The sequence below is a fragment of the Lissotriton helveticus genome, chromosome 10 (genome assembly GCF_964261635.1).
Source record: "Lissotriton helveticus chromosome 10, aLisHel1.1, whole genome shotgun sequence".
NCBI lineage: Eukaryota > Metazoa > Chordata > Amphibia > Caudata > Salamandridae > Lissotriton > Lissotriton helveticus.
Genome location: NC_136071.1, coordinates 748,207,991 through 748,231,106, shown reverse-complemented (window position 1 = coordinate 748,231,106; position 23,116 = coordinate 748,207,991). Strand labels below are relative to the sequence as shown.

General features: G+C 44.1%; 1 protein-coding gene across 2 annotated transcripts in view; it reads left to right on the top strand.

Annotated features, from left to right (window-relative positions):
- The window catches only part of PITRM1 (pitrilysin metallopeptidase 1), a 434,374-nt gene that overhangs the window by 189,961 nt on the left and 221,297 nt on the right, over nt 1-23,116 (top strand). For both annotated transcript variants that reach the window (XM_078663309.1, XM_078663308.1), the window contains 2 exons: nt 10,949-11,081; nt 20,102-20,222. In XM_078663309.1, coding sequence (XP_078519435.1) covers nt 10,949-11,081; nt 20,102-20,222 — 254 coding nt within the window. The remainder of the gene's footprint in view (nt 1-10,948; nt 11,082-20,101; nt 20,223-23,116) is intronic.

Genomic DNA, 23,116 nt, shown 5'->3' with positions numbered 1-23,116 from the left:
ATGTGAAAAACAGACAGTTTAACTTACAGCTCAAGCAGTTTAACTTACAACAACAGTTAAATGTAGTGTTGTGTGCAAAAGTTGCAAAGTGGCAAAATGGCGTTTAAACTTCTGACACACGTATGCTAACATAGCAATCTGTGCAAGCAGAACCCTGTCTTCTCTACACCCTCCCCTCACAAAAAAGGAAGCAATTTCGGAACGCAGAGTTCAAGTTCGAGTGAGACAGAACCAAGTTCATAATCTGCCAAACTGTAAAATTGGAAGTGATAAGTTCGAAATTGTTAGGTAAAAAACAGAAAACCAAGAAGGGGCCGTATACTGTCCATCATGGAGAAGGAAAAAAAAATGGTAATTCTTTTTTTTTTTTAAATGTTTTATTTCGAGTTCAGTACGCGTTGAAGATGGACAAGTGCCAATTCAATCCATCTACGTATAGGCACAGTATGTTGCAACAGCCTCCAAGAGGAAGTCAATGTTATCATCAGCAAACGATTCAGCCATCCAATTTAATAAAGCGAAAGAACATACATCTCCTACAATAGCCGGAGCCTCTAGCACCATCAGAGGACAACTTGCGTGTTCTTCAAGGTAACTTTGTGCCAGGAAGTCACCTAGAACTCTGCGCAACTGCAAAGGCCATAATCCCGATACCAGAACAGTCCAACTCATGGGCCAATAAGGGACACATCAGTCGATCATAATCTGGGGCAGGAGAGGCCGTATTGGTGAGACACAAATCCAAGGCCCATTCTAAACAAAAATCCAGGCAATGGAAAACTGATTGCACGCAAGTAAAGTAGGAAAAGCGGAAAGATAATCCATAGGCTACACGCAAGGTGGCCAGAGGTAGTGTTCCATAATATTCAAGCATACGATTTCTAAGCTGAAGCCGCCTGGGCAGACTGTCTTGTGACAGATTGTGCAGCCATTTCGGAGCAAACAAGTCAACAGCAGCGCACAGGCAGCCAAGGCAAAAATGAATGGTAACCCGCCAACGTTGCTGGAAAAAATAGAATGAAAAAATGCCGGCATCACAGCAAATTTTGTTTGGAATGAGGTCACTAGGCCGGAGCTCACAACTTTGAAAAAATGCGCCAAGCCAGTTGTTGACGAGGCATTGAATATAGTGTGAATCAAAGCGCCAAAATGTAGTAGGAGATCAGTATTTAAAAGCGCATGCACCTCGGTGCGGGTGTTAGCCACGCGAAGGACAAATGTTTCACAGAAAGAAGTAAGGGCGACCTCTTTCTGGGACAATAGAAACCTTATTCTGCTCATCTTGTTGAACTCTGCTTTCAAGGTCGGAATGGAAGGCCAGAAGGATACATCGAGTCTCCCATTCGGAGGTGGGAAAAGCACATTTTTACAGCAAACTACACGTTGGGAGACGGTCACAATGTACGGAATCCCTGCCAGCATACCGCAGCAAGCTTAATTATTTAAAAGTAAATAGCTACTGTTCGCTAGTAGCATGAAAGTTGGTGTTATAGCTGGCACTGGATTACCTTTTAAAATGCAAGCTAAATTTGGGGCCTGTGCGTTACATGAGCCGTGCAATTGTATGTTCTTGCAAACCAGTGAGTGATCAGATGTAGAAGTCCACTCCTCGCCCTTCAAATAAACTTCTTTACCCTCTGTCAGGCACCTATATGTGAATGGCAGAGACCAAACTTCATGGAGATAGGCGCTTCCCAATGGGTCAAACCTACCTATGGTATAGTGTTTCATACATGAACTGAATTTAAACAAGGAGAAGGGCAGTGTTATTAACCCATGAATCAGCCATACAGCTGAGTTAATTTCAGCAACAGAAAATGGTAAAGGTTCCAATTTTTCAATACGTAAAAGTGAATATGTTGCATCCTTCATGGACATGAACTGTTGTTTTTCAGTCAGACTAAACGGTAAAAACAGAGATGAGGTATTCATGTAGTCCCAAGGCACTTTCCCAGACTTTAAAGTTTGTAAAGTCTAAGGAAACTGCATTATAGATCGTAATTGATTTTGACCATGGTACAAAACAGACACTTCATTCTGTACATTATCCACAACAGATGACACAATATTATCCAAGGTGTAAATTCTGGAAGAAAGAGTATTAATGCTATTGTCAACAACAGCAAGCACTTTTTTCTAAATTAGCTTCATCAATAGCTCTCAATCTAGAAGCAGCTTCAATTTGAGACAATTTCCAGACTTCATTGTAAATAGTATACCCATCTTTTGGACCTGCCTCCTACAGGGCCTTTAACAAAGTCATTCAAATCCACATCGTCAGTCAATTGGGACAAATTAAGTTTAACTGACGTCAGAGTGGAATGTTTAAGCCAGTTATGACCTAATTTGCCCACTGAATAGGTAGTAACAGAACGGGAGCTTTCAAAACCGGAGTCCACCCTAGCCTGTGTATAGCCTGGGGCCAGACACAGAAAACGATATTGGCATGAATCCGAACTTTTCTGCCATAATAACCAACCGTGAGGATCCAAGCTGGAAATATTAAAGGAGGTATTTGTTATCAGGGACTGCAATTCATCAAGGGACCTATTGGTGGGATTGTCCCATGTAGAATAAGCACCCATATCCGGAATAGAAGGGGCATTTAATTTTTTTAGATGTAGCCAATCCAAAGCAAGTAGTTTGTGAAATCGTAGAGTTCAAAAACATGTGGTTAGGGGTGAGACATGTATAATGCAAAGCTTCAGTGCCTTGCACTTGCCAGGCTTTAGAACCCCAAACAGATTTAAGGTCAATTGTATCTTTCCACAGCTCATAGCCTCCTATAGCTAATTGATCGATAAAGGACTTTGAATACAGCAATTGAGTGTGGGTGAGTCTAACTTTGGAAGAGGCTTTTGCAATTATTTTAAAATACAAGGCTTCAGGATTAGAGTGCTTAAAATCAGTAAAAAATGTAAACAATTTCAAGAGTTTTCGAGCTGTCTTCAATGGGAGCTGGGCATTGTTCCCATTGTGTATAATTAACCACATTTTTGAATGTGTTTGCCTTATGCAGGAAATTATTGCCATCGTGCTGGTAACAGAATAAGTCTGCATAATTTGCAGTCAAAGTACAAATCTTCAGCATCAAACGCAGCATAATATTTCAAATCAGAAAAAAGAGCCTCTACGGCTTGGACATCCCAATCATCAGAGCTTATGTTTTGTTTCACAACATCCCCCGTAGAAACACGAAGGACATTAGGGACTTTAATAACCTCTGTAGGGCCATCAATTTGATATTTTACAGCATCCCATCTAACACAGGCCAGGCATTGATGTTCACAAAAGTCTGGTCCCTCTTCAAGATGTGTGATGAGGAGTGAGGTGCCAAAGTTCCATCAGTTAACCTAATTGTTGATCTTTCTTTAACATAATATCCATTCACTAGACGAAAAAATACAACTCCAAATCCAATCGACATGAATAAAAAGATTGAAAAAAGCACCAGCCAAATGTAAGTCCAAGGGGCTATAAAAACATGTCTCTTAAACCACACAGCAAAAATATAAATTTTCGATGGGGAACTCGATGTTGTAGACTGTGTCAAATGAAAAATGGGACTGGTCAACTGCACTTGTTTGCACACCAGGCAACGACACATCTGTGGGATAGGTATACTCAGTATCTTCATGGGGATCACCAGCCGGTGGATTCAATAATGGATTAGTAACTGTATGCATCTTGATGGCAATGTCACGCCTGATGATGTTTGCCGAGCCCAAAACAAAATTTCTCAGCATTGCTGGATAAGAGACCACTGGAGTCGTACGAAGAGGAATCAGCCACTCGTTGTAATTTGACATTGTCAATAGAGATGTACCCATTATCCTTTCGACCAGGAAGTGGAGGTAAAATTACTGTTCTTGTACCCTGCACGCCAAGCACTGGAACAGGTGCACGATAAGAGGAGCCTAACTTCTTGTTCTCAACCTTCTCACGGACCAGGTCACCGACTCGAGGTAGCCAGCCAACTACCGGAATCTGAAGTGCAGCATCAGATGTGGAGGGTGAGTGTTCCTTTGCAAGACTGTCTTGAGTCTCTTGTAGGTTCTGTAATACAGCAGAATGATCATCTATGTCAAAGGGTGCGGGCAGCGCCATGTCTAGACCCTCAAAGTCCAGTACATTTTTATGCCAAAGAGCATCTTGTATGTGGTCCGCCCACCCAGAGACCTTCTAGGGAGATTATTAAGTGCACGTTGAACGCTATACAGATGGGCCAACCAGTTTCTGCCAGTACCTAAAACCCTAGCTTTCAAGAATTGCTTTAAGTCGTGGTTCATCTGCTCCACAACAAAATTGCCCTCAGGCGGTATGGAGACAAAATTTGACCTGCACCCCCAAAGAACTCATGGTTTCTTTGTACGCCTTCGAGGCGAACGCCAGACCATGGTCCGAATGGAGGGTGCCACATGTAAAAATTCTCACAAAGACACGCAAATCCCTGATGACAGTTCGAGCTTCAGCACTGCGTTGTGGCCAGAGCCATAGTAAGTGTGTGCACGAATCCACTGCAACTAAGATGAACTTATACGCAGTATGAGGAGAAAGGAGCGCAGTGATCTAAATAAAAACACCCAAGTGGTTTATTAGATATGTACACCTGTGTTTGTGGTGGGTGCGCAGCAGTAGAAGGTTTAATCTGATGGCAAATGTCACAAGTAAGGACATAATCACAAGTCTGTTTGTACATACCGTGCCACCAGTAACGTTGCTGCAAGATAGTGACAGTCGCTGAGATGCCTGCATTGGCTGAGGCCATGCCTTCGTGAGCGGCTGTTATCAAGGAGAGCCTGTGGTCCGCATTAGGAATCAATCTGTCACCAACGTTGTTAATTGTTACATAGGGAACTTTATCAGGACTTAAATCATAAGAGTATTTAGAAGGGAAACCTCTAGGGTAATCACTTACCTTATCTGTTGCAGCTAAGGCTGCCAAGATGTCATCATCAATCTTACTTTTGGACCTTGTAACTGCTGCTACTAAATATGTCGCCACTGCTGTCTTTGCTGCCTTGTCAGCAAGACTGTTACCAACAATGTGTACTCCTACGCGCTGGTGACCAAGAGTATGAATTACATTCACGAGAGGCAGACGTTCTATTAGTTCTGCGACTTGAACCTAAAGCATTTTGTGTTTAATTGTGCTACCTTTCGAATCATGATATTCATTCTGAGTCCAAAAGAATAAATTGTCATTGAAAGACTAAACACAGTAGTATGAGTCACTTACAATAAGAGTAGCCACACGGGGATCAGCAAACTAGTGCAAGCACCAAAGCACGTAGCTCTGCCAACTGGGTGGTACGGTCCCCTAATGTCTGCGTGTGCACGACATCGGACTTGAATTCGCCATTCACCATGGTACCCACCATTATTGCGCTGGCCGCTGAATAAGCATGCTTAGATTCCGTCGCCGGTTGCGCCGAACCGTCAGTGTAAATGATACAATAGTAATCCTCAAACGGGTGCAAGGACAAAGGAGCAGGATGAACAAATTCATACTGTAAGTACTTCTGAGTCTGCAATTTGGAATCAAAGATAAACGTTACATCCGGAGATGCCAAGGAAGTGACCCATTGTATCCAACGTGGATTTAAAGCTTTAGAATTTGGTACACTGGCTCTCGTCACCGCCTCAAGGGCAGGATACGGTGTAACAACCAACATGCATTTTCCCTGCGAGGGCGCTCTTTCTTTTAGAATCTCCATCGACACTGCAGTCAAAACTTTTTCGATGGTAGAAAAGCGCAGTTCAGCCGAAGTGTACAAGTGTGACTTGTAAGCAATAGGGACTGTGTGCCAAGTACATGAAACCCACCGTGCCTGGTACAATTCTTATAACCAGGTTTGTGTGGTTATCACATGTCAGTAAGTATTTTGATTCAAGAAGATCAGACTGCAAAGATTGCCGTATTACTGAATGTTCTGGAAGCCAGCATGATTTGGTAAAAGTAGGTTACATCAAGGCGGGCTGTGTGGGCAGCAACGCTGCTGCTAAACCCTTTGCTGGTTTGGAACTCTGTCCTCCAGCTTGCCACAGTGAGGATGAGGGACTGCGCACCCCCATAAAATCGGTGTGAGACACTGAGTGGGACGCCAAAACCGGGATGTGCGTGGACCGCAAAGGTGCTGCTAAACTCCTTATGGGGGTCTCTGTCCCCCAGCTTGCCACAGTAAGTATGGAGGGGCTACAAACGTGTGGGCCTCCCGCAGCCCAGGCCTGTCCGCATCTGGATGAGGTTGGCCTAGACCAGGGCTCGAAAATTCCACTCGACCACTCGCATAGTCGAGCTAAATTTAACAAGGTCGAGCTGTTTTTAGGTCCTACTCGCCCTTTCTGGTGAGTAGGAAAACAAACCAACTTTTGTCCTCTGTCTGTAAAAACAGAACAAATGGGACAAGATAACAAGATTTAAAGGCATTTTTATTGCTCACAAAGTTAATGAGCAATAAAGATGCCTTTAAATCTTGTTATCTTGTCACATTTGCTCACTTTCAGAGACAGAGGTCAAGTAGGTTGCAGTTAGGTCGAGAATTTTTTTTAAGGTACTAGTCCTGCATTTTTGGGATTTTTCGAGCCCTGGCCTAGACCAACCCTCTTGACCTCTAGTTCCTTTTAACCTCCCTGGTATGGTGTGGTCGTTCTCGTCCATCGTATACAGCTGGACTCTTCATTTTACACCCAGTAAATGGAAGTAAGTGGCCATCGACTAGTCATAGCATAGCATACCATGTGTCAATTAAGGAAATTAAGTTCAATAAGTGAATCCTTTTTGTGGACTTTTCTGATAGCATGAGGAAACGCAAGGCTGGGGTTTACCAAGCACGTAGCAGATACAAAACGTACCATCATTGACTCTTTGGCATGAGCGGTGGGAGTTATCTCTAAAGAGATTGATCTGGCTGAATGTCACCTATCCCTTGGTATGGCTGGGCCAAGTGATCCTATGGAAAACAACAGGGAGTCTGATCTGGGGGGTGAGGGGGCGTTGTTACCAAGTGGACTATGTGGTAATCAGGAGGTCCAGGTCAATCGCACCCTGCAGGAGCTTCCTGTAGTCAGTTAGCTCCCCCTCACCCCCCCCCCATCCCTTCCTCTTCCCTGGTCCAGTCACCAGAGGACAAACGCAAGAGAAAGCCTAAAAGGCTGGTGGCTGCTATTCCAAGCTCTATTGTACTGACTGCCCCCAACTTGCACTAGGGATGATGATCACTCTGCCCCTATGGATGACTCTCTTTAGGCTCCTGCCCTACGTAATTTTGTTGACATTGTCAAAGATATGGTTTTACCACAAAAGGAGAAATTGAAGCGTCTGGAATTAAAAATTGACGAAATAACTTCCCTTTGTTGTAGTATGGCTAATACGAGAATGGCTGGGGCCAGTGTTAATCTAAACTCATGGTGTTAAACCAGCGGAGCAAAAAACACCAACCCTGATGGATGATGGGGGACCGGCTGTTTGAGACGGTCGACGAATATAAATATCTGGGAATAATCTTCTACAGGAAGGGCACGTACTTCAAACAAAAGGCGGCTATTAAAGGCAGAGGGACCTTATTGGCAGTTTTACTAAAAAACATTAAGCACAAAATAACCTTCCCTAATCTCATCCCTCTACTAGAAGTGCTTCGAGCTAGGCTTCTTCCGACAATCACTTATGGTAGTGAATCGATGAGAAGCGAGATGAGATCACCTTGGATAAGGTGGTCGCCAAGGCCAATATTCAATATCCCACAATATACTTCCCCAGCACAAATAAGGCTGGCGTTCAGGCTCCAAAAGCAGGAAATTACACGAAAAGGTGCCTATGCCAAATGCTGGCACAAAATAGAGGGAGCCGAACCAGACACCTTGAACTTATTTATGGAAGGAGATGATGAGGAAAAAAGACAGTCTTGCCATGGACTGCCTTCAATCAGCAATTAGGCTTCTTGCTTTGCAGGACATATGGGAAACCAGTATACCCCACAAAAGCTTCAATAAAAATAAATCAGTAACTATTGTATCCTTTGAAGAAGACAAAGCAGCACTAAGCAGGAAGGCTCATGGATGATTTGTAATCCAGAGGTACTCTATGTGCAAGCCACAAACAGGCTTCTCGACACGCATGATGGAAAGATTTTTGCTTCTGCGGTTGGGAATCTTACCTGTAAAGCGGCACCTCCCTCCAAGGAAATGCACAAACACAACCAATCATTGTATACTATGTGGCGAGACGAAGAGGATGTCCTACACCTGTCTTACAACTACTGTGCATCTGCAAGGGCTTAGACTAGGAACGAAGACAGCTAATAAAGCAGCGCCTGCTCAAAAACCAGATACAAACATGTAGACAGGCGGTGTAAACCTGCTCCGAGGGAAGCGATGTGTGGTCGGCCTGCAGCTTCGTCCGCTTTATGAGTGCAGTAAAAACAAAGCTAACCCTTAATAAACTGGTCCTTAACCCAAGCTCATTGATCTCTGAGTTACTTGCGGGAATCTTCTACTGTTACAACTACTTTCTCTTGGGATTTTAAATCGCTTTTTAGCCAGTGTACCAAATTCTAACGCTTTTTATCATTAATTCTGTCACAAAAACCGCTGATTGCAACTGACAAACATGCACTTTTCGATGTGCATCTCTAGATTTCGATGACTCTTAAAGTTAATTTTATAAAAATATGGACTGCCCTAGGAACTCTTTAGGAGAATGGTCCTTAAACATGACACCCTGCACTTTTTCATGACATCCATCGCACCTTGTTGATTATACTGTATACCAGTTTTCCTATTCTTTTGTAATTTTATGGATATACTGCATTTTTTAAATGAATTTTAACTAACCTTTCTATCACAAAAAGTGTTGCTTTATGCATTTTGCACACGTTTTACTATGTAGTGATTGAAAAGGTTTTTATTAATCATGCAATACGTAATACAGTGGAGCCACCCTCTGATAATTTAGGCGAGAATTGTTCTGCCATTAATTCTAATCCTAATGGGACCCAACAAACTGTTAGGGTACCCTCTAGGTTTGGGGGCATTTCTGGGTCTGCTGTTGGGGTCTGAAATTGAGTGTGTATTGGGAGCTGCTTCTATTCCTGGTCCCTCATGTATGCAGTTAACAGCTATAGATAACAATCAGGTTAATTTTCTTCCAATGTGTTAACTTGGATCTGCTGAATGGGAGATATACCCAGTCCAAGTTGAGATCCCTTATCTTTGCTTTGTGGATCTAAGTAGCAAATTCGAGCTAGTTGACCACTCTAGTTTATGGTCAACGTTTACTTTCCTTGGTGCTCCAGTAGCAATTCTTTCAAGTACGCTACGGACCACAGAGTGAATGCTTGTCTACTTTTAAAGTGGGGAGAGGCATGCAACAGGGTTGTGTTTTGGCCCCGTTATTATTTTCCCTTTTTATTAATGGGGTAGGTACTTTTTTAAAGGCCATGCAAGCCAATGCTCCTTGCGTTGCAGGGCGTCCCATACCATTGTTATATGCTGAAGATGCTGTGTTATCTAGGACCCTGGTTAGCCTTCAGAAATTGAGGAGTTATTTGGGAGAGTTTATGGCCTCAGAGTATGGTGATTTATAATTAAAGAACTGTTCCAATGATCTGTGGGCACAAATCTCAAAAAATGTAGATCTTTCTTTATCTATAATACGCCTATTGTTGGCATAAACTGTTATTTGGAAGTCTTATTTACATGCAATGGCCGATGGACCCAATATGTTCTTAATGCTAAATCTAAAATGGCCAGAAATACCAACAGAATTTTTAAGTTTAAATCTAGGTTGGGTAGCCAGCCAATTACAGAAATGGTCGAGAAATGTAAGGCTAGAGGTGCGGCTACTGCTACCTACGGGGCCGGCCTTTCGGGTTATACCTATAGTAAGTAATTGCAACTTGAGGAAAACAGTTTTATCAACACTCTTTGTTTACCCACCTCTGCTCCTACTTTTATTGTTCACCAAGAGCTTGGATTACATTACTTATGGGAACTGCTTTTAGTTGAACCTCACTGGCCAAAAGCAGAGACTAGTTTTACTAAATCGGTTATTTTAGATTGCTTAACCCTGGATAACGCTGCATGCATTTTGTGATTGTTTTATATTAATTCTTCTGTTAGCACCCTTTTTAAAATGTCAGTGTGGGATGATCCTTTTAAGGTCGTGATTCTTACCAAGAATCTGATTAAAGTTAGGGCGGACCTTAGAATGAGTTCGGAACTGAAGAAATCAACAGTCCGCATCTATATGTCTCTTTGGAGAAAGTATACCAATTCTATTTGTCCCTAGTTACCAATAATCAACATTAATATGTGCTGACAAAGTTCTGGCTTGGATTGTGCACCACCTGGTGGTTTTCCCCTCGATGAAGTTGTCTCTACCGGAGTCGATATCTTGCCCATGTGATGGTTTAAGTAAGCAAAACACAATGCACTTTATACTATTTTCTTGTTTTTATTCTGGCTATAGGCGTTACTATCTTAAACCAATTTTTGCTGCACAGAATATTAGGAACTACAAAGTGGCCTTGCACTTTTTGTTATTGTTAAATGATCATTTAGTGTGTTTGAATGTCATTGTTTTTATTCTGAAGCCTATCAACTTGGGGAAGAAGATTATGTATTAGATTGTACTAGTTGTGGGAATTAGTAGATTTTGTAGTGTGCTACTCTGAACTAGGCACTTTTATTCTACTCTGTTATCTTGAGACTTTTTAATTGTTTTATGTACTTTTATGGCTGTTTTTTTTAATTAGCCGAATAAAGTTTGAACTGAATGACTACCAAACCATCTATTGGTATCACCTCTCCCTCAGCCTTCACAGCACCAAGAGGTTGTACAGATATCAAACATTTTGGTTTACCAATACCATGGACAATATTTCATCTGCATAACAGTGTAGCGTAAATAATATCCATAATTAATTTTTCAATTATTGATTACCTGCAGCTGGTGACGTGCCTGTTCAGTACTGTGCTCAGCCTACCAATGGTATGGTGTACTTCAGAGCTATTTGCAGTTTGAATTTCCTTCCTGAAGAACTGAAACCATATGTGCCACTCTTCTCCAACGTCATAACCAAGTAAGCTCATCAACTAATTGAATTTAATAGAAATAATTTGATATTCTATATGTAACACTCTGGACATCTTATACAAATGTTGAATCTATTGTAACTGCTATGATTCCTTCTTCATTTTGCACATTTAGATTCTCATGAGAGAGTATGGATGAGTTGGTGTCTCTTGGCTGCATAGTGTGTTTGTAGAACTAGAGATTATGGCAGGAAGGTGGGAAATAAAAATATGTGCACTAATCACTGTAAAATAAGAAACTACAAGCTAGTAATGAAAGTACTCCTGAACTTAACTTGCTTAGCTTTTGATTTTTTTAGAAGTAGTCATGTGTACACCAAATGATTTATACACTTGTCTTTATTGCAACTATGTAGAAAGAGCTATTTTTTGGACGGTTGTGATATATGTTGATGGCCGATGCGGTTTGGAAATCTTCCCGACCAAATCTGTTTGGGAATGGTTTCCGACCGACTCTGATTGGCAGAGTCCAACCGAGTACGATGCATCTGGATGCATCCGGATGCTTCCAGATGCGATTGTCAGACTCCCACTGACTTCAATCGAAACCTATGTTCCGACCGAATGCATAGGCTCCCATTGATGAAAGGGGTGGCTGGGGAAAATCCGGCACCCTGTGGCGGGCACCCCCTGGTTCCTGTCACACTACACTGTGCATGGCTGGTAAGGGGAGACCCTTGGGTAGCCCCACGGGCCCGATTGGGAAGGCTCCGGTTGCAGGGGGCCCGCTACGGGCCCCCAAAGTCTGATTCTGACTGCCGAATCGAGACAGACTGCACGATTCAGAAAGGCTGTCCGAATCCAGCATTGTACTCGGTTGTTCAGAAATGTGGCTCTTAGAGACGTACGATTCTGCTCTGTATGGCTTCGTCATTTCAAATGCCATCGGGTTCGGATTGGGATATTCCTAACACCTTATTTGCATCCTACTCGGTCGGAAACCTTTCTGATTCGGTCCGAAAGACATTTTTCTGATTCGGACGGAGCGAATGCTGTTAGGAGGCCTTCCTAACTGCATCGGAATTTGCCCCTACGTTGTTCCACAAAGGTGGGTGTTGTACGTTCCTAGGTTAACTGTACCAAAATCCTGAAGAGCTAATTAAGTACCTCAAAGAAAACTAATGAAAAGGGCACACATAATTAGTAATGAGGTCCATTCATACATATTCAGCATCACAAATCGGAAGTTCCACGAGTCCAGAGCACTCAATATGTTTCTACAAATTCTCAAGGAAAACATATTTGCAAACAGTTTAAAGATAATTTGATCATTAAAAATGCCTCTAGACACAATTCTAAAATGTCATCCTCTAAAGGTATATCACCACTAAGGTGAAATAGCCCAATATTCGACACAAGCCATTTAAACTTATTCATTTATCAACTAAAAGTGCTTAGTACAAATTTAAACGTGTATCACATTCGGTCTCAAACAAGAAAAAAGAGAATAGTTTTGAATCAAATGACCGTAATGATGAGAGGTTGGCCTACTACTTCTGTCAGGACTAGAATTCGATTTTACATAAGAAAAATGCACCATTATTAACATTTTAACATCCTCACCCATACCATAAGTAATTAAACATTCCTGAGAAGGAAAATATTGCACACTCATTCCATAAAACAGTCATTTAACTGCCAAGTTAATTAATTTAGATTTCATTTTAAAGTCTGAAACATTATCTTGAGTATCTATTTACTTCCAACCCCAAACACATTTTGTAGAAAGGCCACTAAAATCTGTGAATAGCACGTCTTACCTAAATGAAACACTTCAAAATCAGTCTGATCTCACATATTCTGAATACATTTCACAAGTTTCCTGTAATTAAATCATAACACTAAATATAGTTGTATAATGCCAGAAATATGATTGTTGGACAACTAGTGCACACCTCTCAAAGATTGGTACATGAGCACCTTTGATATTAATTTCCAAAAGCATGAGTCCCTAAAAATAAAGAAACCGTATCCCAAAATTACGAGACATTCATTTATTCCCAGTGTGCCAATGAGCTTGTAGCAATAGAACAGATTAGTTTAATTTACTATTATTACATACCAATACCTCACTATATAAGATCTTTATTTGGTTAACTGACATGTATTTCGTTTACCAACACATACTGTCATGGTATATTCAAAGCAAGCTGAATGGCAGATCTGAAAACGGAGCATCATATTTAATTTGTTTTAAATAACCCGGAACTACAGAGAACTATTTTACCACATAATACCAAGTTAAGTGCATTCAATTGGAACATCTTATTAGCCATCCACCGCAAGTGAAAGAAGTTGTGCAAACACTTTATATTCAATATCCAATATTGTAATGATTAGAACAAATACATATAGCTCACTCAGAATACATCATGACAGAAATCTTAATCAAAACAGAAGTAACCATGCCGATCTGGTCCAGTGCTGCCCTCCTTTCTCCACACCCTCCCCAATAAGTTATAAATCTGAAAGAGACAGTTATAGATTCCTTACCTTGTGAATTACCCCCAGGCGTTAGACTGGATCCGGAGAATTTTTTCATCAGCAGTACCCCTGTACATCGAAAGGTGATGTCGGTCGGCTCTGCGTTCGTTGTCGGCGTTGTGGTTGCCGGGATGACATTGCGGCAGCTACTTAGACGCCACCCTCACGTGATGATGTCAGTTCTTTCTTTTTCCGCACCAGCCAGCGCAGATCCGCAAAGAGCGGTACCGCCAGTCAATATTTGACAGACCTTTTGAGTGACTTCTGTGTCCTCAACTCCTGGTATATGTAGTGATGCCCTGTTTCAAGTCTTGCGGCTCCTGCCGACGGTGATGCTGGTGACCCATCCGCACTGCGTGTGACTGTTTTGCATGGAACACGACCACGACTCCAGGTCGTGTTCCGACTGCCGGACCATGAATCTGAAGTCTTTGCGGGAGCGGTTCTCGAAAGCTTCCTGAGGCCCGACAGTCTGCTCCGTGCTGCTCAAGGTCTCGGTCACGGGGGTGGTCGAGGGACCAGTCGTGGAGGCACCACCACCAGTCTTCTTCCAAGTCTTCGCACTCCTCAGGTAAGTCAAAGCACAAGAAGTCGTCGAAGAAGCATTGTCGCTATTCGAATTCTCCACATCCGTTGCCCGACGCGTTGAGGGATGCAGGCCACGACCCTCCAGTGGCTCTGCATGTGGAGCCCACTGGGTCGACTAAGCGATGCATGCCATCTTTGGGCAGCTCGATGCCGCCGGCGCGGCCTCTGGCTCCTGCTTCTGTTTAATGAAGCCTAACTGACATCCTTTTGGGCACCTGGTCCAGGCCCAACACAGGGGCTCCTGTGGATAGGATGATTGCCCGAAGCCACCGCCCGGCCCCGGGGTCACCCCACTTTCCTCCCCTAACACCCCACCCCTGAGAGCTTGGTGGTCCAATCCTCAACGTCCAGAAGTGCATTCCCCAACGCACCACCTGATACGGAATCCAAAAAGCTGGACCACCTTGGGATGATGTTTTCTTCCTCCAGCCTGGGACTGCGGTCGTTAAACACTGCATGTCTGTTGGGTTGTTACACCCACTCTGTGTGGCATACGTTAGCGCATGTGCAGCCACAGTGCCTGGAGGAGGCCCTGGCCGTGCTCTCCTGTGCAGTCGCCGAGGGGAGAGACGCAGCCAAGTTTACCATCCGTTGTGGGCTGGACACAGCTGACTTGCTAGGCAGGACGATTTCCATATCGGTAGCCATTCAATGCTACACCTGGCTGAGGTCCACTAGCTTTTCCGGGGGATGTCCAAGCTACCCTTATGGACATGCCCTTTAAGGCCGTTGCCTGTTCGGTGACAAAGCAGACAACACGCTAGAGCGCTTCAAGAACTCTCGGGCTACGGCCAAGTCCTTGGGCCTCTCCACCTCCCTCCCTACGCAGTCTGCTTAGTACCCTTTTCGTGGCTACGGAAGAGATGCCCCGTCACCCACCGCCACACGCCGGCGCAAGCTGTTCAGCCTCTGTGCGGCAGGGGACGTGGAACCCACCGGCGTGAGTTTAGGGGCCAGAGAGCGGGCCAGTCCACCAGCGCCCCCTCTGTAGCAGCCTCCAAATCCTTCCTAGTCTGACGTTTTAGGGCCACCAATCGCCAGTGGGTGGCAGGATTCGCCATCACCTCCCCCACTAGCGCACCATCACGTCGGACAGGTGGGTTTAGCAAATAGTCCAAAGGGGCTACTCCCTCACCTTTGAGACTACCCCCCCCCCCAGACATGCCACTACAATACTATCGCATGTCAGAGGATCATCTGGCCCTTCTCCAACAGGAAGTTGAGCGAGTTCCTGCCTCAGAACGTTGTCGTGGTTGCTATTCCCACTACTTTCTGGTGTCCAAGAAGGACAAAGGCCTGCGTCCTATCTTGGATCTCCGGAATGTCAACCACTTCCTCCGGAAGAAGCTCAAAATGTTGACGCTAGCTCAGGTTCTGTCTGCCCTCGATCCTGGAGACTGGATGGTAGTGTTGGACCTGCAGGACGCATATTTCCACATTCCCGTCCTTCCGGCCCACAGACGTTACCTGCGGTTCACGTTAGGTCAAAAGCACTTTCAGTTTACCCTGCTCCCCTTTGGCCTTACCAGCGCCCCTCGGGTGTTCACAAAGGAGATGGCGGTGGTCACCGCTCATCTGCGCAGATCAGGGGTTCCAGTGTTCCCCCTATCTCGACGAGTGGCTGTTGAAGGCCGGCTCGCCCCAGGCTGTCATCTCCCACCTCCAGACTATGGCGGACCTCCTGCATTTGGTGGGGTTCTCCATCAACATGCCGAAGTCACACCTGACTCCCTCTCAGAAGCTCCTCTTCATCGGAGCGGTTGTGGACACAACGCATTTTCGGGTCTATCCTCCCAAGCAGCGAGTCCGGGATATTCGGGCTATGATTCTGATCTTTCAGCCTCGATCCTGGGTTTCCGTTAGGGTGACCCTGCGGCTACTGAACCGGATAGCCTCCTGCATCCTGCTGGTGGATCATGCCAGGTGGCATATGTGGGCTCTGCAGTGGGATCTGAAGTTGAGTGGGCACAGCATCAGGGGAACCTGTCTGATTTCGTCCAGATCTCGGAGGACACTGCACGCCAATTGCAGTGGTGGCTAACTAACCAGGATTGGGTCACTGGCAGATCCCTCTCCCACACCCCAACCGGAGTTCACAGTGGTGACCCATGCATCACTTCTCGGATGGGGCAGCCACATGTGAGAGGCGGAGATCAGAGTCCTCTGGTCTCCGGCGGAATCCGGGCAGAACATCAACCTTCTGGAGCTTTGGGCGATTCGTGTTGCACTCCAAGCATTCCTTCCCTCTATCGGGGGAAGAGCAGTGCAGGTGTTAACGGACAACACCACCGCCATGTGGTACTGCAACAAACAGGGCGGGGTGGGGTAGTGGACCCTATGTCAGTAGGATCTGCGCCTCTGGACATAGCTGGAACATCAGGGCATATCCCTGGTGGTTCAACACCTGGCAGGTTCTCTGAAAACCAGGGCAGACGAACTCAGCCGCAGGTGCATGTTGGATCACGAATGGCATCTTCACTCGGAGGTGGCTCAAGGTCTCTTTCAGCAGTGAGGAGAGCCTTGGTTAGATCTATTCGCCACCAAAGAGAACGCGCAATGTCAGCAATTCTGCATGTTGGAATTTCAAAGGCGGCACTTGCTCAGCGACGCTTTTCATCACGAGTGAAGTTGCGGTCTTCTGTACGCCTTTCTGCTTATATCACTTCTGCTCAGAGTGCTGAAGAAGATCAAGCACGACCGAGCCCAACTCATCCTTGTGACTCTGGATTTGGCACAAAGAGTTTGGTACCCCGAGCTGTTACACATAGCCATCGATCCTCCGATCCGGCTGCCTCTTCGGGAGGATCTTCTGTTGAAGCAGCAAGGGATGGTCCCCCACCCGAACCTGTCCAGCCTCCACCTTCTTGCGTGGAGACCGTTGACAGCTTTCAGCCTTCCTCCCGAAGTCTGAGATGTAATCTTGGCAGCTAGGCGTCCCTCCACTAAGACAGTATACGCCTGCAGATGGAAAGAATTTGTGGCGTGGTGCACAGCAAAGGTTGTGGATCCCCTTTCTGCCCCTCTTTCTGAGGGCTATGCTCTGGGCACTGGGCACACTAAAGAGCTAAATCTCAGCCATTTAAGCTTTTGCTAGGCTTCCTGATCAGCCTTTTCTTTTCAAGTCCCCTGTTGTAAATCTCTTTATTAAGGGTATTACTCATCTTTTTTCTCCTGTTCCCTATGTAATGCCTCAGTGGAACTTGAACTTGGCTCTTACTTATCTTATGTGCGCTCCCTTTGAGCCTCTTCATAACTGTCCTCTCAGGCTTCTCACTTTAAAAACTGCCTTTCTGGTTGCCATCACCTCTGCTCTCAGGGTGAGTGAGCTTCAGGTTCTGTCCTCTAAGCCTCCTTTTCTTGCTGTGCATCCGGACAGGGTCATCCTACGAACCAGACCTTCCTTCCCAAAGTGGTTACTTATTTCCACATTGGTCAAACCATCACTTTGCCCACTTTTTTCCGCCTCCACATCCTTCTAAGGAGGAAGAGAGGCTCCACTATCTGGATCCAAAACGTGCACATACCTTTTATTTGGATTGCACCAAGCAATTCCGGGTGGATGACCAGCTCTTCGTTGGCTATGTGGGTGCCAAAAAAAGGTTGTGCCGTGCATAAACAAACCATCTCCAGATGGGTTGTTTTGTGTATCAAAGCTTGCTACTTTTTGACAAAGAAGGAGCCTCCAGTGGGACTGCGGTCTCATTCCACTAGAGCAACGGAAGCTACCACTGCTTTGGGACGGGGAGTTCCCCTCAATGACCTCTGTGAGGCAGCTACGTGGACATCTTTGCACACATTCACAAAACACTACTGTCTGGACAGCCAAGTCTGGTGAGACTGCTTCTTTGGCTGTTCTGTTCTCCATGACTATCTGGTGTGAACTTGGTTCGCAGACCCACCTCTGGGGTTGGTATTGTTGGGGTATCTATTCACAAGTTAAGGAATCTATAACTGTCTCTTTCAGATGAAAAAGTTACTTCCCTTCAGTAATGATATATCTGTAAGAGACATGTATAAGTTATAGATTCCTTACCGTCCCACCCATCCTCCCCGTTCTGCGAACTGACTTCTAGGGTGAAGGATTTCCTTTCAGGGCCCTAGTTTTGTGCACCAGTGGTCAGTATATTGTCTTGCCTGCCTCTGCGCATCTGGTGTGGAAAGTCGTGTACAGAACTGACGTCAGTGGGCGAGGGCGGCGTCTAAGTAGCTGCAGGGACGTCATCCTGGCGACCATGACGCACACAACTAATTTGGAGCCGACCGACGCCAACTTTCGACGCACAGGGATATTGCTGACGAAAAAAATCTCCGGATCCAGTCTGACGCCTGGGGGTTATTCACAAGGAATCTATAACTAATCTATTTCTCTTATAGATCTATCATTACCGAAGGAAGGTAACTTGTTCTTTAGAGCTCAATCTAAGCATAGTAACTCTTGTATATAATATACAGTACTGGTGTAGGAAGTCAGACCGCTGTGTTTCGAAAGGGCGCCATGTTGAGATTGTGGTCTTTAAATACGCACTATCTCGGAAGTGTCGCTCAAGTGGAGTCGACATAAAAGACATGTTACTTCCAACCTTGGTCAAAACATTGCGCCGTTGACCCCCGGTCCCGTGCCCTCCACCCCCAACTCTATATATGAATCAATTGCCCATTTTGAAGGCCAGAGTGTAAATGCTCAAAATTCAGATCATGTTGTTCATCATAAGACAAGTCACTTAAGAAATTAATATAGCAAAGTAAGTACTTTGGAGAAATCGAAGAAAGAACTATGAAGTTAGCATGATACATGAGCATATTTTCTAGTTCTCTTTACAACCACAATCTGGTTCGATTATGCCGCTTAGCATTATATACATCTTTCTGCGACGAAAATCTGCCTATACCACAGACCATTAACTAATGTGGTCACCAAGCCTAGAAAAATGTCAGCCATCTTTAAATGGCATGTTCTTGGAACGGCTCTTACTTAATTCTAAACAATTGCTCCTTTGCATTCCATGTGTCCACCTATGCTGGAAATTGCAAATTAAAAACCACCTCTGATGGGGTGAATATAAATCTCCTCAACCGATTGCATACTCTTCTATACACATACAAATATTACTATAGCCACTCTAAAAAAAAACAAAAAAAAACAGGATATATCAGTCATCATTAAAAATGTTAAACGTAAAAGTTATTTTTAAAAATATATTTGCCAAAGTTAATCTTTTATTGACCAATAACTCTACTTGATTTTTAAAGCATTTGATCCCAACTGACATTCAGAACGTCAATTATGGCCAACGATGAAAATCTTACCAGTATTAAAACTGTCATTATGGACAAATAAACCTCTGTTAATTTTACATATTTAATCGTTCCTAGTACAAAATCTCCGTATGAAATCTAAAAACCTCGATCTCTTTTTAACAGAAGCCTTTCAAGTGTTATTAACATAAAATTCCATAAACACTTTTCAAAAAACTAAAACTCTAATATTATTCAACCTTTTGATAATCATATCGACTCTAAGTATGTCGACTATCTTGGCAGGGGTCAACATGGAAAAATATACTTATATTGCCAACTGCAAAAAATATTGATTTTCCTTGTTTAACCCAAAATCCAGTAATCGCAGATGACAACTCAGTTTTGCCTCACATTGTCTCAGGCTTCGTTCCCATTCTGCATCTCTAACATCACTAGATAGACAATCAATCCCATGGAATCAAAAAACTCCCCATCATCCGCAATACAGCTATGAGATGCCAAGAGGAGGTATGTAATTGCCCTTATTCCGACCATGTCCAGTATCTAGAATTTATAACACGGTTTGCTTGCCCCAGCTATGTTTACATCTGCCATTCAAAGTTAAGTGTTATGAAATGGCAGTCATGTAAAATAGAGTACACCTATCTTAATGAAGTTTGTGTTGCTTTTTATACAGGATGGGGTGTGGTGCTTATGATTACAGGGAACAGTCACAACAGATGGAGCTGACTACTGGTGGAATGTCTGTCACCCCACAGATCATCCCTGATGAGTCAAACATTGATTCTTATGAACAGGTAAAGTTGCAAAATAAGCTTTTTTAGTGTAGAGCAAGTTTATATACATTTTTAAAAGGTGTTCTGTGTGCTTCTTGCATGAAGGTGAACAATCTGCACACAGAACAAATCTGTAAACTCTGCAGAACAGTGCTGGCCTTCCATCTGCAAAATGATATGCATTTTACTTGTCAACTTGGAAGCATCCTCAAATGGTTTGCAAGATAGGCTTCTTCGGCTTTAATCTTCATGAAAGTAAGTCAATGAAAGAATGATTGTGCGCTCCACTGATTTCAACTTAGATACTTTTGTTCTTTGCTAAACTTAAATTTTGTTGAATTGCAGCTAAAAAAGGCAAGCATTAAATGCTAGCAGCCTAACGTTCATGAGCAAGCTTATTTGCCAGTTACCGCAGGTATCCCTTTATATAACCATGTGAGTAAAAGTCATCAGCATTAAAGAATGTTTCAGGCTAGCTGGCAAATATGCTAAAACACCATTAGAAGGAGGTAAATAGTGCTATGTGCTATGAGCTTGATGTGTGCTAACTGCGAATGCAGATGATAGAAGTGGGTGGACCAGAAACTAGTTAAGAAGTATATACTTTGCAAACGGCCACGTGTTTATTTTCGTTTGAAAGAAATTAGAATGGTATATGGAAGAGCACATACATGTCATTAGCACATGTCAAGCAGCTTTGTACAAGTCAAAAATATAATTTTCCTTTGTTTGTAAATTATCAAGTAATACCACGTTAAAAGTTAACTGAGTCCATTTGAGATAATACAAACGACTTGAAATTTGTGTATTGTATTACTATAATCAAGTATTACATGAGCAAACATTTTGCTACATTTGTTGCAAAATTTGCTGGTGGCACTTAGGCATGTCTTGTTTATTTTATTCCCTCATAGTTATGTAATGTTGAGGGTATTATGTTATCCAGATGATTATGTATTCCTCAAATCAGAAAGTTAGTTTGAACATAATGTTGTACCTAAACGAAAGGCTCAACTGAATGATGCTTCCTGTAATATGAATGCTTGCTACATGCCGCTGTTGGCAATTACATGAGCTTACAGGATGGATGTACTGCAAGCCATACTGACGAAAGAACCCAATTCCCTTAAGAGCAAGGTTGTCATGAGGTCACATATTTCTTACCAAAGGGGTTTTCTTCTTTTAATCTGAGATATCTGTTCTTTACTTCGACAGTACTCTCACATCTGTATCCTTAAGGAGGATCCTACAGTTATGTATTTGCTTCATGTGGTCTCTTAAAACTTGAGTTAGAGTTTGGCAGATGGCTTATTCTGTCGCAAACATTATGTGTATCCTGTGTGTCCTGTTACAAGTGCCATCGGATATAATGCACTTGTAATACAGTGGACAGGATATCCATCACATTTGTGATTTAGTAAGCCATGCTGCCAATATCTAAATAAGGCCCCAAGTTTGAAACTTTGAGAACCCTAGTGGCTGGCAGAGCTGCCTCTGAGGTGTTTGGATGCTGGTTTATTAAAACTACCCTTCTTCTTCTGACCTCTTGGCCCCTACAGTCAGTGCACAAGTATTACGGCCATCTGCACAACAGTTTACTCTTTCTCCAGGTAGTATGTGTTGTATGTTAGATCTATAGCTGATTCCTAGTTTTAGTTGACCATTTTTGAAAATGTTTAGATAGATATTGTTTTACCTTGCTACAGTATCTTCTTGCAATAGTCAAGATTGTCAGTCTCCACTTTCAGAAGGTTGAAGGAAGCTTAGATGGAATTTAATTACAGTTTAGACATTGTAGTAACACCTGTACTTTTACTTCAACTCCCTTCAGTTTTACAACAGACCCACAACCTCCTTACTGCTCATAGACTACATGCCTGTGCCCTTTGGTATAACTGGAGAAAAGTATTGAAAACTGGGAATACAGAATAAATGTGCAGGGACATGCCCTGGGTGCAGGCGAATCTGCTAATTCACTGAGTCCAGAAAATATGCAAGGGCATGCCCTGGGTGCTGGGGGATCAGTGAATCGTTTTTGCCACTTTGTTTCCATGATACACGGTTCTAAGATTCTGACTGAAAGGGGGCTGGCTGAAACGTGTACATATGTTGCTTCTATCTGAAAGAAACACATAGTGATTGATTCCTTACCTTAGAATTACCCCCAGGCGTCAGACTGGATCCGGAAAGTTTTCTTCAGCAGTACCCCTGCGCAACGGAAGGTGGCATTGTGCGGCGCCTCGTCCGTCGTTGGCATCGTAGTCGCAGAGATGATGTTGCAGCAGCTACTTAGACGCCGCACTCATGCGCTGACATCAGTTCTTTCTTTTTCCGCGCCAGCAAGCGCAGATCTGGAGAGGGCGGTACCCCCAGTAATTTTTTCACTGAGTTTTTTAGGCTTTTTGTCTCTGTTTTTACGAGTCGATCAACACCTGGTGCTGTAGGGATGCCCGGCTTTAAGTCTTGCGGGGACTGTCATCGTATGACGACGGTGACGGACCAACACCGCGTGTGTCTCTACTGCCTGGGGCGTGACCACGACCCCAAGTCGTGCCCCGACTGCCGGGCCATGGCGCCAAAGACTTTGCGGCAGCGGTCCCGAAAGTTGTTTGAAATCCGGCAGTCGGCTCCTCATCGCTCAAGGTCCTGGTCCCGTGTGAGGTGGAGGGACCGGTTGCAGAGTCCTCACCATCGTTCGTCGGCATCGAAGTCTTCGCACACGGGGTCTGGTAAGACGAAGCATCACAAGAAGTCAAAGAAGCGTCATTGCTCATTGACTTCCCCTCGCCCCTCACGGCGGAGGGTGCGGGTGGTGCCTCCCCCATGGCTTTGGTGGAGCCTACGGTGTCTGTCGGCCTACCCGCCTTTCCCGGGTCTGTCGGCGACTCCGGCCCTGCGGCAGGAATTTCTGCCAG